This window comes from Chelonoidis abingdonii, chromosome 2 (assembly GCF_003597395.2).
Source record: "Chelonoidis abingdonii isolate Lonesome George chromosome 2, CheloAbing_2.0, whole genome shotgun sequence".
In the NCBI taxonomy this organism is placed as follows: domain Eukaryota; kingdom Metazoa; phylum Chordata; order Testudines; family Testudinidae; genus Chelonoidis; species Chelonoidis abingdonii.
In genome coordinates this window covers 48999769-49017727 of record NC_133770.1, presented here as the reverse complement: position 1 = coordinate 49017727, position 17959 = coordinate 48999769, and the positions used below count along the sequence as shown (strand labels likewise).

The following is a 17959-nucleotide window of genomic DNA, read 5'->3' as shown; positions in this document are numbered from 1 at the left end:
TAATGATCAATTGATCCATTCCCCCTGTTGCTCCATTCCCCCAAAGCGGGGGGGGCTTTGTTTTTTCTGGGCCAAACAAAAACCCGAAAGTTATTTTTTTACGGACACCATCCCTACCCATCCGTGGCTAATAAGCCATTGAATTGGACCCTGTCTTCCGAATGAATTTTTAGTATGTCTTTGAAACCCTGATTAGGTCTTGCGCCTCTTGACGGTACCTCCAGCCATCTACATTTTTCTAAAATGATTCTATAATCAAGACTTCTAAAATTCTCCCCTTTTTGATTTGTTGTTTTTCTTTTTTTTTTTTTTTGTTTTCCACTCCGACACCTTCTCCTCTTTTTTCACGGACCCCTGATATGGGAGCATTCTTGGATCTGATGGCTTTGCTGCTTGTGTGGACTTGAATTACACAGTCATGCATCTGACCAAAGTGGGTATCTCGCCAATGAACAGCTCATGCCTCCAACTATTGTCTGGTTAGTGTCATATAAGGTGGCCACAGAACTCTTCTGGCCGCTATTTACGGCTTCCAGACTAACACGGCTGCACCTCTGGATATTATATACTGATCTCTGTATTTATAGGTTATTGTAGTCTGTAGTCGTTGTGATTTTGTCACTCTTTTCCCACGATAATGGAAAAGAAATGTTACCAAGATGGAACATTTAGTTGTATTTAAATAGTTGTAAGATAGCTTGTTTGGGGGGGGGGGGGAAAAATCGCATAGTTCATCCTCCTGCCTCGCCTGCAGGCCAGACTTCAAAGAGAAACTGCTGAGTTTCAGTTCATCTGCAAATTTGACACCATCAGCTCAGGATTAAACAAAGACTGTGAATGGCTTGCCAACTACGAAACCAGTTTCTCTTCCCTTGGTTTTCACACCTCTACTGCTAGAACAGGGCCTCATCCTCCCTGATTGAACTAACCTCATTATCTCTAGCTTGCTTGCATATATATACCTGCCCCTGGAAATTTCCACTACATGCATCTGACAAAGGGGGTATTCACCCACGAAAGCTCATGCTCCAAAACGTCTGTGAGTCTATAGGATGCCACAGGATTCTTTGCTGCTTTTGCAGATCCAGACTAACACGGCTACCCCTCTGATAGTTAAGGAAACGGTGTTTTGTATTGGATTTTCAATTAAGTCAGCACAGGACTTCCAGTATGATCCCCCAAAAAAGAGAGCCATGAAACCAAATCCTTCATAGAATTCTTTGCCAGAGTAACACTGTCTAACTTTAGGAGAGTGGATTCTGGGAGTGGTTCAGAATCTCTAATTTATTTCTTTTACAGAATATTGATAATCTTAGCAGTAAGGGAATCTGTCATTCAGCCAAGGACTGTGTGGCTTTGATCTGTTTTTAAAAAAATCATTTTTCATATATAAAAACTTGTGTGAGAAGTAAATTTTCAGTGGGTCACAGCAGAATAGCTGTTTTGTTATACATGTACCTAAACCAGTAAGTACCAGTCTCCTCAAAAATTTGACAATGGGAACGAACAATGGGTAAAATGCGGGTCTTGTCCCTGTCTCCAGTATAGTTCCAATGTGACTTTCTCCCCATGTTCACTCTGCATTGGTCAAGAAACCTTAGATGATTTTCAGTGGATTCAAGCTATTTGTGTTTTTAAATTCTACTCTGTTTTTGGAGGTTAATCAAGGACATACAGCACTGCTATGTGTAAGAGATCCATCACGTGCTGTGGTTATCTAATAGCAGCTAATCCCACACTGCAGTTGTATAACATTTCCAAAGAACTTCTAGGAAGTCACAGTAGCCTCCAAGTACTATGTAAAAATATGTAACTAATACAGCATGACCTTGATTGGATAGTAGAGAGTTACAGCAAGCTGTTTGGTGCACACTATGTTTTTATTAGCTGCCAACAGCTCAGAAGTTACTCTTAGACAACTGCAAGGACAGAATTTCTCTGACACCCATTTGGATAGCAGTCAAAAAACAAGCCAGTATTCTAATATTAACAGAAGAAAATTTCCTTAGCATAAAAACAGGTAATTTAAAAAAAACACACAGAAGTAGTTTAAAACAGATTGAAAGTCTGTCTTCCATCCTGTGGCCTCACAGGAGAATTACTCATCTAAGTGCAGCAAGGTGCACCCCTTGTCTCCTACTGAGTGATCTTAGCTCAGCACGATACTCCATGCAGTACTGCCTGTGATCAACACTCCAAGCTTGCCTTGTGACATGTATGCTATTATGCAGAACAGAGAAACAAGCACAAATCAAAGACAGTGCGGCAAGGCAGCCTCACTATCACTGGAGAAGTAACAGTCAGCAGCACATCCAGTACCAACATTAGCAACAGAACACATTGCTGGACGCTCAAAACCCACATCTTGTGACCCTCTAATATACATGAACCCTTGGGGAATTATTTCTATCTGTGCCTTGTTGAATCCTGGTAAACCCTCCTTGTAACTTCCATCACATTAAATTTTTCTCTTGGGCATGACAGTGTGACATTCCTCATATATCTAGCCTCCCAATGCACACTGACAGACTCACAGATACACCTATCTCCAAATTAATTCTGGAAAAGCAGGGGTTAAAATAGTTTAATAAATAAACACGTACCCTGTTTTCTGATACATGGGGCTCAGCAGATATGAAGGTAAAATCTCTTTATAGACAAATGACTCTCCACCTTTTAAGCCACTCATCTGTTTTGGAGGTTCAGAACTCTTTTTCTAAGACCAGTAATAAGGATGATACTCAATCCAAGGTTAAAGAATTAATTAAAAAAAAAAACATGTTGTGGTCTAGCCGAATCCTAGGGTTTTTCTCTCCATGTCAAAAATACCATTGTATCAGCCCTATATTAGGTAAAATGCAGTGAGAACAGTCTGCTCTGCACTTAGTATGCTTTAGCTAACCAACGCACAATTCAAATATTAACTAAGTCAGGTGTGGTCTACACTAAGTTAGGATGACCCAGCTACGTCACTCACGGGAGTGAAAAATCCACACTCCTGAATGATGCAGCTAGCCTGCATGAGTGTAGGTCTAGAATTCTTTCGGGGACCAAGCTAGTCCCTCTTCCAATGTGGATTATCTATGCCCATGGGAGAACCCCTCCCCTTCAGGTAGGTCTACACTAAAGCACTACAAGGGCACAGCTGCAGTTTCAAGTTTAGAAAGGGCGTTGGAGCTGTGCTCCGGTTCTGCTCCAGCTTCAGGCAAAAACCTGCAGCTCTGCTGCTCTGCACTCCAGCTCTGAGCTCCGCTCCAAAGCCCTGAGTTTAGACTTTCTCATTCTCACAGCACCTGGCTGAAGTAAGTATTACAGTACTCCCATTCTGCAGAAGAGTAAAGCAAAACAGATTAAGTGACTTCACCTATTTTGATTTTGCTGAAACTGGATCAAAATAGGACACTTATTCCATAACTAAATGTGTGAATTAAAACATTTCGTTATTTCCAAGTTTGGGTATAGACGAACGCTTAGTGCAGGAAGCTCTGTCCTTCCTGTTTGTTGCATCAGGTCTGAAATGAGAATCTCTGTGACGCTGGGCTAACGCCTCCCTAGCTGCACTACAAGGCGGAAACCACATTTCCTGTTTGTGAAATACTGATAATGCTGCGAAGTTCATTTAAAAGGCAATTCCAACGTCTGTATTTAATCTCCTAACATACCAGATCAGAACCAACCCCAGCCGTTTTGACACCACACCATCTGGGCTTGATCAAGCATTGGAAATAAGCAAGGAGGATGCCAGTGGAAACAATGAAAGGGGCCAGTCTGGTTATCACCTTGGGGTCAGGGGTGTGCCCTGTACCCCCAAACCTTACTTTCCCTTTACAAAACAGGGAAAGAGCGTGCCTCAATCATCCAATAGGTCAGTTTGGCACATTAGCCAGGAGGAAGCAGATGGTGAGTGTTTTCGACCACAAACTCCATCCCTCCCCATTTGCAACCCCATGGACCAGGAAGCAGATCGTGAGTGTTTTCGACCACAAACTCCATCCCTCCCCATTTGCAACCCCATGGACCAGGAAGCAGAGCGTGAGTGTTTTCGACCACAGACCCAATCCCTCCCCATTTGCAACCTCGTGGACCAGGCGGCAGCAATTTCTGAGCATGAGCACAGATGGTGTCCTTATGAGGCAGAAACTGCACCTTGTTGCAAAACGGGAGGGTAGCTCAAAGTGTCGGTACACCGGCGCAAATGGACCCGCCGCAGAATTGCCACCTAAGACCCAGAGCGCAGAAGGACCCCCCTGCTGCAGAACTGCCACCGAGGGTGGCAAAATGCTGCCCCCCCCCCCCAATCCTGGTGCCCTAGCCCACCGCCTAGGTCGCCTAAATGGAAGCGCAGGCCCTGCACTGGGACTCTCCCGGGGCCTCAGGCCGCGCAGCTCGGGGGAGCCCCGGGGGTGGGGGTGCACTCCGCAGCTCCGGAAAGCCGAAGTCCGGGCAGGAGACGGCGAGGGGCGGTCCTCACCTCAGGGCACCTTGGGCCGGCGCAGCCACGCTGAGGACGGGGCGGGGCAAGTTGCCCAGCTCAGCATCCCGGCCTGGAAGGCGCCGCCTCTGTCCCTGGCTCCCTTCATCCTTTGTCTTTGCTGCGGAAGGGCCGCAGGATGAGCAGCGGCGGCGGCGCAGGCGGCAAAGGCCGGCTGGCGGCTCTCTCCGCCCGGGGCTCCCGCATCGCCGGCGGCGCCCGGGGCCTGCTGGACGAAGGCTTCGACTTGTACATCGCGGACCCATTCGACCGGGAGCGCAACCCGCGGGTGAGGGGAGCCGGCAGGGCAGAGCCCCGCTCCCGGCGCCCGGGGGGGCTGAGGGGGTCCCGCAGGTTGGGGGCGTCAGGCCCTCCAAGCAGCAGACCGGGGAAGGGGCCCGCCTCACGGGGATGGGCGCTGTACAATAACCTGGAGCAGGTGCCGGGGCTGGGGAAGCAGGCAGGGGGTGAGCCATCCATGGGAGCTGCTGACAGGGACCCCAGCGCCCTGATATCAGAGCCCCGCACAGGGGTTAATGCCCCGTGCAGTTGCAGTGTCTTTATTTCCCCCCCTCCTTGTCCGCACTGGGAACCGCGGCACCCCGGGTATGTTCACACCGCAGGGGGAGATGGAGTGAGCAGGGCATTGAACACGGGGCTCCAGAGTCCCAGGTAGCACCCTGCCAGCTGGAGCCTCCTTCCCGCCCCCTGCGGTGGTTGAGCGGGGCGGGGAGTGGGGTGCAGGCACTGTTTAATTTGTGCCAGGGCTCAGCCCTGGAACCGCTAGGCTTGGCAGTTCATAGCCCCGGCACCTCTGGGCTTGCTGGCACCACTTTCCTTACAGATTAAGCACGGCGTGTAGGTTTCCTCGAGATTCCTACCTAGGACTTTAAAACAGCCCCGTGTAAACTGGGCTACTGCAGGGTGACTAAGGAGTAAAGACGGGAGGGGGAGAGGGAGAGGGAGAGAGAGGGAGACGCATTGTCTAATCCCTGTAGAGGATGGTGCTGCTGAGCCAGTCTGGGCATGGTGGTTCAAGCTGGTTTGTGCCAGTAATACTATGATGACGTTAGTCCCTGATCCGAAATCACCCTAACAAGGAGGTGCTGCTGCCTCTCAGTTTGCCCAGTGCCTGAAGAACATGAGTATGTCTGCGGTACATTGCATAATGAGACCACTTACCTGCCCCAGCAACCAATGTGATATATTGTTTGACGTTATATTCCTACAGGAATAGGAATAATCAGTGTTCTGTACCATGAGAGCATTCATTTGCCAGAGCACAATTGGATGCAAGCCAACAGTTCCAGCTCCTTTGATCCCATTTCTAGAGGCTAATAGTTTTTCCTGATACAAACAAGATTTCTTGTTGTCCAGACCTGAGTGAAATGTGTCTGGCCTTTGGCACAGTTGTCTGCCACAATTGATCAAAAACAGGATGTTAACTTAAAAATCATGAAAGCTATAAAAATAAAATGTGAGGGTCTCTTTATTTGCCCCCTTGTTTTTTAGCCTTTAGGAGTAACATTTTCAAGCTTTTCTCCACAAATAGGAGGACTAGAAATTTACCGTACTTTAATTTTTAATGAAACTGAGATTCTCACATAATCTCACCTGGCTTCAGGAGATGAGGCTTTAAGAAAAGCACCAACTACCCCAAGGCTTTTGATAAAATAGCCTGTCACAGTTATGCTCAACTCTGGCAGTCTTTTCATACTGGCCTCTGACTAACAGGTTTGGGCCACTGAGCTGGAGATATGGTAGTAATGTTTCAGGCCCTTCTTATAAAGACAAAGGGAATCCAAACTGGATTATTTTTAGATGGCCTCAATTGTTTAATATCTGTAATTTTCTTTCAGGGCATTTTGAATTTGGGAACAAGTGAGAACAAACTTTGCTATGATTTAATACAGGAAAGAGTAAGTGGATATGAATAATTTGGAATTATGGATTTTGACCTATAGAATGGTATTGCAGCTGGTCGGTTGAATTTTAATAATGGTGTGGTGTTTTACAGATGAGTAATTTAAAACAGAATAAATAATGCCTTTAATTATCTCTAGTGAATTGATAGCGTAATGACAAACAACTTTTTTAAACAACCGTGCTTTATACTTAATATTTGTATATTATAGTCAGATACACTTAGCAGAGTAATATAACAATGAAAAGTGTGGCTCTGGCTGAGGGCCAATACCATTTTCTTTGAAATTTGCCTAAGCAACATCATTCAGATTTTAAAAAAATAGAAATAATTTAAAGTCTCATTTAATCCAAAAAAAATTGTTTGGAGATTATTTTTTTCCTATGAGAGAAATTACTGAATACGCTATCATATGGTTTGATTCTCTCCTGGTGGAGCCAAAACTCTTACCTAGAATGGACAGCATTCTTTATGTGGGAATTATGTATTGATTTTAAGCAAAACTATAAAAAAGTGTGTAATTTTTTGTACACCAGTCCAGATGTCAGGCTGCAGTGCTGCACAAAGACAATTTCTATTATCTGAAAAATGCTAATATAAAAATGGCACCTTTTTAAGTGAGAAAGTAATTTAAAAAAACAATCAAATAGCTCTGCTTAGCTAGCACAGCTATGGAAGAATAAACTAGATTTTATTTTGGGTCACACAGCAGCAAAATTAATTTCCAATTGTAGGGCCAGCTTGTGCTTTCATTTAGATGACTTGTTCACCCCTAGTAAAAGTCACTGAAATTGCCCGGATGCAGTTTGTTCTGTAGAATCTTTATCATGATGTCAGTGCTTGATTTGTAGATCTCCAGGTGAGTTGGCATGCCTGACAATTTGGGAGAGGAAATTTTTTTTAATAACATGAGATCTGTGCAAATTTTAACTGGAAGTAGTTGGCCCAGTAAATACAGAACTGCACATTGTCTTTATTAGTCACTTTCAAGACTAGCTTCACATTTTAAAATAAAAAAATCTAACCCAGTTGTTTTGGCTATTTCTTAACTGTACCAGGTAAAATTATTATCTCCTTCCCAACCAACTGAGAGGGTAAGTTCCCTGTAAGCTGTGTGGCTGTGCAGCAGCCTATTTAGCACCGCCCAGACGCTCAGAGAACCTGCCCAGCCGACTCGCATCATAGGCTCCAACTTTCCCTCTAGCTGTGGGGTGCTTGACTCTTCCCAGGCCCCACCCCCATTCCATCCCTTCCCCCAAGTCCCCCCCACCCCAACTCTTCCCGCTCCCCCCCCATCCTGCCTTGTCCCCCTAAGCAGCTCTTCGCAGCAGGCAGGAGGCACTGGGAGGGAAGGGAAGGAGTTGGTCAGTGGGGCACCAGCAGGCAAGAGGTGCTGGGAGGGATGGGGGAACTTGGCTGCCAGCAGCACCCACTAGTTTTTCTCAGCCCACGGAGTCAGCACCTATGGGGGTGCCCCTCCCCTGGCCCCAACTCAGCCTCCGACTTGTCGCTCTAGGGGAGGGGAGGCTTGAAGTCAGCCCCAGCCTGGTCCTGCTGCAGCTGGGGATGAGGCGCCTATCCCACGGCCCCAACCCAGGTGCTGCAAAGGGGAGAGAGAGCTGGGAAGAGTCCTCTCTCCCCGCCTTAGCCCTGGAGCACCCTTCTGCACCCCAAACCCCTCATCCCTGGCCCCAGCCAGAGTCTTCACCCTATGCACCCCAACCCTCTGACCCAGCCTTGAACCCCTCATCCCCAGCCTCCCTTAGAGCCTGCACCCCCAGCCAGAACATCATACCCCAGCCCTGAGCCCCCTCCCACACTCCGAACCCCTCAGCGCCCCACCACATGAATTTTGTTATGTGCACCAATATGAAGGTGACATGTCACACATCACCTCCACATTGGTGCACATAACAAAATTCATTCCGCACATGTGTGGGAAAAATTAGAGGGAACACTGCTGAGAAGGTAATTTAAACACAACTGACCTTTTAATTTTTAAAATAATGCTGCACCTTCTGTAAATATTGAAAGAAAATGGTGGGGATTTGGGTGTGTCCTCAAACAGTAACTATAGAATCTCTGAGATTAGTACTAGTATATTTTCACTCAGCAATGTGTTGGATTTAAGCAGGACAAAACAGTCCATAAATAACTTTTTTCTGATCTGAATAAACTGCTGATGAGCATCTTGCAAATAAAGAGATGGAAGTTTGAACTGGGAAGATGGATGTAACTCCTGAATATTAAGATTTTCCATCTCCCCATTGTTACAGAATGGTATTATGGAACTACATAGATTGTCATGGGGTTCAGTAGAACACAAGCTCATAGGTAAAAATATGTTTTTCTACAGTATGTTTTTTACGTCTTTCTGTTTTTTATGTTAACAGCTCACAAGACCTGACATGAACTATCTGGAACCTCACCTTTTGCAATATTCTGATCCACAAGGCATTGAAAGGTATGAAGTTATTAAAATGTTGCCTCCTTTTCACAATTTGGTGTGGTTTCATTTAATCTACAAACCCAGGGGTTTATACCCAGTTTAATATTAGCTGCTTGTTCTGAAGATGTTTTTCTGTTTCCCGTTGGTTTTCAAGAGTTACTTTCCTAGTTTTTTTTCCAGCTCCTTCGATCTTTACCCTACCACCTCCCTCCCTTAAAAAGCGTGATACCTTGCATATAGTCAGAGGAGAATGCTGTGGAGGTCCTTTCACAGCTAGTAGCAGTAATTCTCACAGGCAAACTCTGCCAATGAACAGTTAAGTTAGAACTTTGTGTTCTTCAGAGACAGGATCAGGGTGAACACTGATCCTGTAAATATCGGTGGGAATTTTGCAATTGACTTGAGTGGGGCCCACCTGAGAATATAATCTTAATTTACTCAGATTTCACTGATTTTTGTTGCACCAATTCTTGGGTTCCTTCGAAAACCAGATCCCAACAGTGGACTGCGTGCATAGATACATCTGCTTTTTCTAGTTATTTTTTCATACAGATATCATATTTCTGGGGTGGCCAAACTTACTGACCCTCCAAGCCACATACAGTAATCTTCAAAAGTTTGAGAGCCAGGTATGCCTGCTGGAGCTCAGGGCTTCAGCCCTGCAGTGGAGTGATGGGGCTAGGGCCTTCTGCCCTGCAGGGAGGGAGGTCTTGGGGTTTCAGCCCTACTTCTGCTGAAGCCCCCAGCACCAGCATGTATGCCCCGTGGGCCTGAAGCCCTGAGCCCTTGCAGGGCTAAAGCTCCTAGACCAGCAGTTCTCAACCTGCAACCGCATGCAGCCCAATTAGCACAGAGCTGCAGCCCAGATTTGTGCTATAAGAATTAAAAAATTTGCCACTCTGGTCTGGCAGGGGGCAGGGCTGGCTAAGGGTGTGAGCGCGTGAGGCAGCCTGCAGGAGCGCTTCTGCCAGCAGGGGGCTGGTCAGTACTGCAGGGGAGCAGGAGAGTGGGTCTCTGGGCAGGTTGGGGCAGCGGAGACTCTCAGCAGTGTGGGGGTGAGGCGCTGGGAACTAGGGGTTTGTGGGGGTGCTGTAGCACCCTCAGGTTTTAGGTGGGGCTCTGCTCCTGCCCGGTTCCTTTGGCCTTGGCTGCTAGCCCGTGCCCAGTGGTCCGCTCCTAGCTGCCCAGCGCGGTGGCACTTGGGTCCTGGCTGCCTGGCCCCATGTGCAGGGTCCAAGGTCCGGCTGCCCGGCCCCGTGCCCAGGGCTCCACTCCTAGCTGCCCAGTGCAGAAGGACTTGGGTCCTGGCTGCCCAGGGCTCCACTCCTGGCCCCGCTCTATGGAGGAGTCTCTGGGCAGGCTGTGGGGCAGGTATTTTGGGGGAAAAGGGGCGCCGTGAGCTGCACTTTAACTGTAAAAGAGCTGCATGAGGCTCACAAACCGCAGTTTAGCTTCCCCTGTCATAATTGATCCACATTTATTAGATTTCTGCACCAGACAGTTTTAGTGGGAAACAGCCTATACAAAGCAACCTAGACTGTGGAAGCTACATTTGCTGGCTGTCCTTCACACCAGCCTGTTCATATTGGCCCACTGCATGTCTCCACCTCAAGTACTGTTACAAGCCAGACATCTTCAGAGACTGAACTTAGTGGAACCAAAATTTGTCCATCTTTCATAAGAATAAAAGTGTATCATGTTATTTGTCCTATTCTAGATAAAATCTATTCTGTGTATTTTGATCTTTTTGTAAGAAGAATTATGTAATGCAAAGTGTTTTAATTTTGCATTTCAGCTTCAGAGAAGAAATTGCCAAATTTCTCACTGAGTATGCCAAAGCTCCAAAAGCACTGAATCCAGAGCATGTAAGAAACGAGTGCTTCATCTCTGCATCTTGCTTTTTTTAGCTATAGATATTTTCTGTACAGATTTGCTTATCTTCTAGAAGGTATTATAAAAGCATTTCCAGATGTCTTATCAAATTTAAAATGTTCTGGATTGCAAACAACACATGAAACTAGTTACAAACCCACTTAGTATGAAGAACTTATGCTGTTGTTCTTTGACCCTTAACTGATCTTAAATTCATAAAGTTCTAGGGCCCATATGCTCCAGATTTATGTTGCAGAGAGGAGCTAGAACCATGAGGAGGAAAACTGTAGGTTGGGTTCTGAAGAGGATAGGGAGTTATGGTTGTGTTCTTCCCACCCCCTTTACTGCCATGGAAAAACGGTGTGTGGAGACTATGACTAGGGTAGGAGGGAAGTAGTTATGTCTTCCCCAAATCATTTGCATAGGTTTCAAATGTAGAATAATAGCTTGTGTATTTATGTATAACAAAATGAGCACTAAAATTCTGCCAGTGGTTATTACATAAAACTCTTATTGACTTTAGCTGGGAGTGGCATATGCACAGTAATAAGATATGGCTGATAAAAGCTTCATTTACTTCTGGGCTCTGATATTGTAGGCAACCATATATCAAGACTTTTCTTTCCATCTCTGAATAGTAGGTGTGTAGCACTTGTGATGCCTCAGTTAACCCACCTCCAGCTTTTTGGAGGTCGAAGGAGCTTTCTGTATCTTCACCTCTTTCTTTCTCACACACAGCACCATTGAGCCTCTGGACTGTTGGAAAGGAGGCATTATTGCAGGACTGCACATTTTGGAAAAAAAAACTTTCCAAACAGAGAGTGCTTATAAATCTTTCCTCTAAACCCAACTTTAGGCCTCAGTGCTGCTGCCCATGTGGGATGTGCATGCAGGTTCCATTTAGAAGGCTGTTGACTTTTTTTAAACCAATAGTGCAAACCACTTTTATATTTTTTAATTTATTTTCAAAATATTACAAACTGTGAAGCTGGGGTTTACAATGAAATCCATTAAAAAACCTTAACTTTAGCAGCACGACCAACTTGGATTTCATATATAACACTCTAGTTTGTAAGATCAGAATCTTGCTTTACAATAATGGTTGCTTTTTAATAAAGTTCTTATCAAATCCAATCTTCTTTACTTTTCTAAGTATTACCTTCTAACCAGTCACAAAGGTGTTGGTAGTTCTGTTGATACCATTTTGTCTACTTGTTTCAGATAGTTGTTATGAATGGCTGTTGTGCTGTCTTTGCTACCCTTTCAACTGTATTATGTGATCCTGGAGGTAAACTGAAAAATAAATTTTCTTAATCTGAAAGCATTATATATACAGGTGAATTTCATTTTTTTTTTTTTTTTGTAACTTAATAAATGTGTGTCATCCACAGTGGCAGTAAGTAGCCTTTGCATTTATTTATTGTATTTATATTAAAAGTGATAAAAGACACCTATCCAAGGCTCTAGTTGCCCTGACATGTTAATTACAAAAATCCCAGAAGCATTAAAATAATAATTCCAATAGAAATCCAACTAGCCACCTACAGAGATTCGTTTTCACCGCTTCATTGTTGCAGAAAGCATATCCTTAGTCCTCTCCGAAATCCCTGTCAAACACCTCTTTCAGTATGCCTGAAAGATCACAAAATCTGGGCTAAAATTTGGATAATGGGAGGGAGCAAATTCCAGAGTCTCAGAACCCTCACAGCGAACACTTGCCAGCCTCCTCCTCTCTGTTATAGTGAGAGCACCCCTCTCTGGAACCTATAAGATGTAAACTTTGGGGACAAGCATGTTGCTGAACGTTCTGAAAATGTATGGAAATATAAGTTTACAGTGTTAAAAGAAATAGTAGTATACAGATTAATCAAAATGACAAAAGTTACTTCTAAACTTTGTTTACATGAACCACAAAAAATATTGACTGCAAATGCTAAAAACAGATATAAATTAAACAATATGAATATGCTACCCTGGAAATACTGCAGTACATAGGAATAAGTAGGATACAAGGAATAGAAGATCTCCTTATATCATTGCAGCACCTAAATGAGGGTGGAGAGAGAGAGGAGGGAATGCAAATCTTGGAATCAAGCTAGTGGCCATGTGTATGTTTCAAACCACTGGTTGTAAAGTTCTGAGTGTAGAACATCATGACAGCAATAAAAACTTAAATAATAAGGGAGCTGCATGGAAGGAGCTATCTTAAAGGATCGAAAAGCAAGAACATCCATTTGAAAAGGAAGTGACTGTATTGTATCTGGCAATACACAACTAAGATGCTTGGATACCACAGTCAATGGTGCAGTAAAAACCTCTATATTGTGTAAAAGATCAAATGGGGATTATAACATGTGGGATACTGGCAGCTGAGTGTAATACAGAAAAAGTAAGTAAGATTCACAGCATTTACCTGAAGAAAAGATGGCAACAGTTGAATATTAACAAAATGATAATTTAAGCACGCACTAGTCATATGCCACTTTTGATATTAAAGAAACATCCAGTGGGTCAAGTCAACTTCAACTTATGCTTCATAAGTGGTTGTCAAAATAGATATTGAACTAAAAAGGAAAAAAGTAGAATATGACTCAGCAAATGAACAAATTGCTTTATGCTGAGTATTCATAGCCATTCACTTTAGGGTGCAAAGTAGGTGGTGAGAATAGATTGGATATAGATCTCTTGGAAACAACAGCTTCAGTCTGTTAATGTATAGTGACGTAATTGATGAGAATATTTAATATTACCTCTTATTTGCATTTTTGGTTTAGATGGGTACCTTATTCCTACTCCATATTATGGTGGAATAAATTCAAAAACCTGGCTGTATGGTGGAATACAACCTGTCCATGTGCCCTTGTTTAGTGAGGTAAAACTTCAGTTTATTAAAGACTATATTATATGTACGTACAAAAATGTATGTTAAAGAATTTGAATGACAGTTTCACAGGGAGCATCAAAAGCAACAAAAGACCACAGATTAAAGCAGGCATGGAAACTGAACTAGCCTCTTATCTTTTGATGTTTGGAGTATTGTAGCTGTGTTGGTCCAGGATATTTGAAAGACAAGGTAGGTGAGGTCTTATCTTTTATAAAAGAGAGACACTTTTGAACTTACATATAGCTCTTCTTCAGTTCTAGACTCTGTGTAAGCTCAAAAGTGTCTCTCTTTCACCAGCAGTAATTGGTCCAATAAAACATGATCTCACCCACGTAGCTCTCATCTTTACAGGAAGACTATCTTGTTCAGGTTGCAGCATATTGGTAGGATGGTGTGATCAGCTTTGTACTCAGCTGTCTACAGTACCTGCTCTGTTTACATGCAGAATAAGTTTTGCAGAACTGGCAGTTTCACCTTTCACAAGCGTTAAATTCATCATGTAAATGTTTATTTTCTCTAGCCCTGGAATATGTATTTCACCTTCCCACAATGAACCCAAATATACTGCTTGAGAGAGAGAGAGCATTTAAAAACAAAACTATTGATGTTTGGACAGGATTATTCTTGGTTATGAATTTGGAGATGGACCTTGGTTTTGTTCCTGTTAGCTTGTTTTTCCTCCTCCCTACTTGCACCATTGTTTTTGAAAACTTGCTTTTCCTATGCTATTCAGAAGTCATACTTAGGGTATGTCTATGCTGCAATTAGACAACCACAGCTGGCCCGCAGCTCACCTGGCAGGGCTGTTTAATTGCAGTGTAGGGGTTCATGGTCAGGTTGCAGCCTGAGTTTTGGGACCCTTCCACCTCACAGGGTTCTAGAACCTGGGCTGCAGCCCAAGCCTGAATGTCTATACTACAGTTAGACAGCCCCTTAGTCTGAGCCCTGCAAGCCCAAGTCAGCTGGCATGGGCAAAGCAGGGGCTTTTAATTGGAATGTAGACATACCCTTTGAAGATAAGGGGAGCAATAGTAACTAAAGTGAGATACTGCTTTCTTCCAGAAATCACTTCTGCAAATACATATCAGATACATCCCTCTCCTCTTTAAAGCTCCCTTCCATTTAGACTGGATTATTTTAGAAACTTTAACGACTATTATATTTGCATTATTTGGAAGTGATTCCTTAACTGTTTTTTGTTGGTTTTGTCTTGCATAGGTGACTGATGAAGAAAGTCATCCTTTTCAATTAACAGTTGAAAAATTAGAAGCTGCCCTACAGAGAGCTAAAGAACAGGTAGGAATGGTATTAACTGATCACCAGGACCAGCTGTGTGTGTGTTCTCTAAGTACAGTGTTAATAACTCAGTTTCGCTCAACATTGGAACATTATTTTATCTGGCTTAAAACCCAACTGCTTGAAATCTTACAGAAGTCTAAATTAATGAACTATTACAGGCATGTGCACAACTCTGGCAACAAAAAATACTTAAATTTCCCATATAAACCAGACAGTGTGATAATGTATTGAGTCTGCATCATACTACTTTGTACAGAATGAGTCTTAAAATGTATGTTTTTGTAGACTTAATTTCTCATGCGCTGGTCTTATAGAACTTTGGAGTGTAGCAAAGGCAACACATTCAGATCATTAAGAAGAGGACGAGCATTACTTGAGTGTTCAATTTAAAAAAAAAAAAAAAAAGTCTTGTCAGATTCTGAAGGGAGTCTTGTCAAGTTCCCCTAGCCAAGAGGATTGGGAACCGTGAAACATGGCCTTGGTGATAGGAAATGCAACAAAAAAAACCAAGGGAAGACTCCTTGCAGAAAGTTATCTTTTAAGGATTTTGCCAAAAATACTATCTTGATTTTCTGTTGAAGTTATATTAAATTGTCTTATTCTAAGCATTCTTGCTTGAATGACTTCAACATGGTTGCACAGTTTGTCTTATACTCTGGATTTCTTTCATCCTATTCTGTTTCATATGTTTATTTTGTGATAGTCTATTACATTTTGCCATTGCTTGTTACATACATACCTTTTAAAATTATCTGGTAGGAAATATACTTTAAATTCTAAATACCTGTATTTATTTAAATCCACACATTCATAGAAAAAACATGAAAGTATTATTTATATTGAACCTGTTTGCGGTGTTTTGCTCAGTCATCCAGAAGAGGGAACACACGATAACTAGCAAATCTTGTTACCAGAGCTGTGGCAGTAGCATTGGTAATACTAGTTTCATAACAAGAAAGTAAACTAAGTAGAGTTACTGTTCTGTATTTTCTAATTAACACAGGGTGAAAAGTAGGGTTTGATAAAAGGTAAAAGACATAGTTGCAGTAGGGAAGAAAATGTTTACATTTCGAAGAGAGTATTGCAAACAATCAACAGTAAAGCCTACAAATAAAACTGCAAAACATTTGTATCTCTTTGTAGTAAATGTGTTACAAACAGAATTAAACAACCTACTGAGAGTTGCTAGCTTGACTTCTGTATACATGAAACATTTATTTAATCAGTTTCAGCGTCTATCTCAAGCTGTGGGCATTTTACAGTTTAAAATAGATAATTTTTTTTTTAATTTGTAGTAAACTTAAACACAGTCTCTGTTAATATTTTTGACTATCTGCTTCCTATATTGATCCATTTGCATCAATGACCGGTGAAATCTCTGTCTTCTCAAGACTTATTTTCCACAATTAACTTTCTCTGTATTAAGTGGCCACTGGTAAAAAGCATTTTTGGTGATACCGAGATGGACACTTCCGCTTTATTTGTATTGAAGCTGTCCAAGTTAAGTTGTAGAAAGAGCAGTTCTAACTATAGCTGGGGCTTAGGTTCACCACGTAGGTGCAGTAGTACCAGATCCTAACAAAGACGCTTTAGCTAACATCCCTGTGTTAGCTGTTGCCACAGGTTTTGCTATATTAATACAGTCACCTATCAGTGTTTCTGTTGGTATCATAATGCGAGCAGATTAAGCGAAACTAAGGGACCACAAGGTGAATTTAAGAGGTTCTGTCACTTAAACTGAGAACATGGTCCCTTAAGAGTAACATTCCAACATTTATATGTATCTATGTATTAGACACACCCTGGGTTTTGTCTTAAAAGTTTCTTAAAATATTGAAATGTTATTTAAATAATCCCTGTGGTTGTTCTAGCACATGAAACTGTCTCTCTCTTTAACAAAAAGTACAGTATTGGAAATATTCAGTTTAATGATCTGAATGACAAAATATCAAGGGCTTTGTAGTAGCTTGAATGCAATTTTATGCAACGTCTGCTAATTAATCTTGTGTTACAATATTTTAAAGTCTTAAATTTTACATTAACTACCCTTCAAATTATAACACTTCAGTATATTATCTATAATTCCCTCCTTCCCATACACAGAAATAGCTGTAAAAATCAGGACTTGAATAGGACACTGCTTTTTGTGTGGAAGGGTACTTAAAGTACACTGGAATTATATATTTTGAAGGGAGCAGGGGGAAGTTTTAGTTGTTAATTTATTATGACAAGGATCTTTCCCTTTTAGACAGTAAAGATTGTAGGATTTGGCCCAAATTTAGTCCAAAAGTCCCATAAAATCAATGGAAAATTGTTAATATTGTATCTTAGAGGCAGTTTTGATCTTGCATGTTCAATTTTTATTTGGAAGCTTTTCATTTAATGAACTTTAACTTTTAAAGATCTGTATGATTCAATCCTTATAAAATTGAAACTGTTTTCAAGAATAATATTACAAATAACTGCTTTGGGGCAATTGTTACTGGAAGGCTTTATTTATTTCTAATTCAGTTCATGCTCATAACTCCTATTAACGTTAATGTAAATTACATATATCAAGGGGAGAATAGATTTCAGTGTTCCCTCACAACTGAAAATACATTTTCCTCTTTGTTTTTAGTCTCAGATGTGATAGAAGTTCCTTGGAGTTTTGCCCTTAAAAATGCCCTCCTTTGAAAGTTCGAGAGGGGTGAGAAAAATCCTCAACAGAGCCAGTTTGCTAAAAACTAAATGGAATAAACTCAAAACAGAAGTGTGGCATAATTCCAAATTTATCCTGTACATCAATTAGTGGATGACAATTCCTCCTATTGACATAGTGCTTGAATATAACAATTTATATTTCGTGCTATAATCATTGTAGTAATTGGCTATGTATGCAATATAAAACTTTTTGTTAGATAGAGAATATGTTAAATGTGTGTGTTAATTAGTACCTATTGCATTAGTATACAATGGATGAGTTTTTCTGAGTGTCCCACTACACACTGTATAAAAATATAACATAAAAAGAGCATTAAGTTGTGTGTTCCTAGTTGTATAACTGAATTTGTGTGGAAT

General features: G+C 42.2%; 1 protein-coding gene across 1 annotated transcript in view; it reads left to right on the top strand.

Annotated features, from left to right (window-relative positions):
• The first annotated feature begins 4475 nt into the window (after nt 1-4475).
• LOC116825920 (1-aminocyclopropane-1-carboxylate synthase-like protein 1) overlaps nt 4476-17959 on the top strand; it is a 44563-nt gene continuing 31079 nt past the window's right edge. The window contains exons 1-7 of the mRNA XM_075062340.1: nt 4476-4760; nt 6331-6390; nt 8789-8859; nt 10640-10709; nt 11938-12004; nt 13491-13588; nt 14819-14896. Of these exons, the coding sequence (XP_074918441.1) occupies nt 4611-4760; nt 6331-6390; nt 8789-8859; nt 10640-10709; nt 11938-12004; nt 13491-13588; nt 14819-14896 (594 nt within the window). The 5' untranslated portion in view covers nt 4476-4610. The remainder of the gene's footprint in view (nt 4761-6330; nt 6391-8788; nt 8860-10639; nt 10710-11937; nt 12005-13490; nt 13589-14818; nt 14897-17959) is intronic.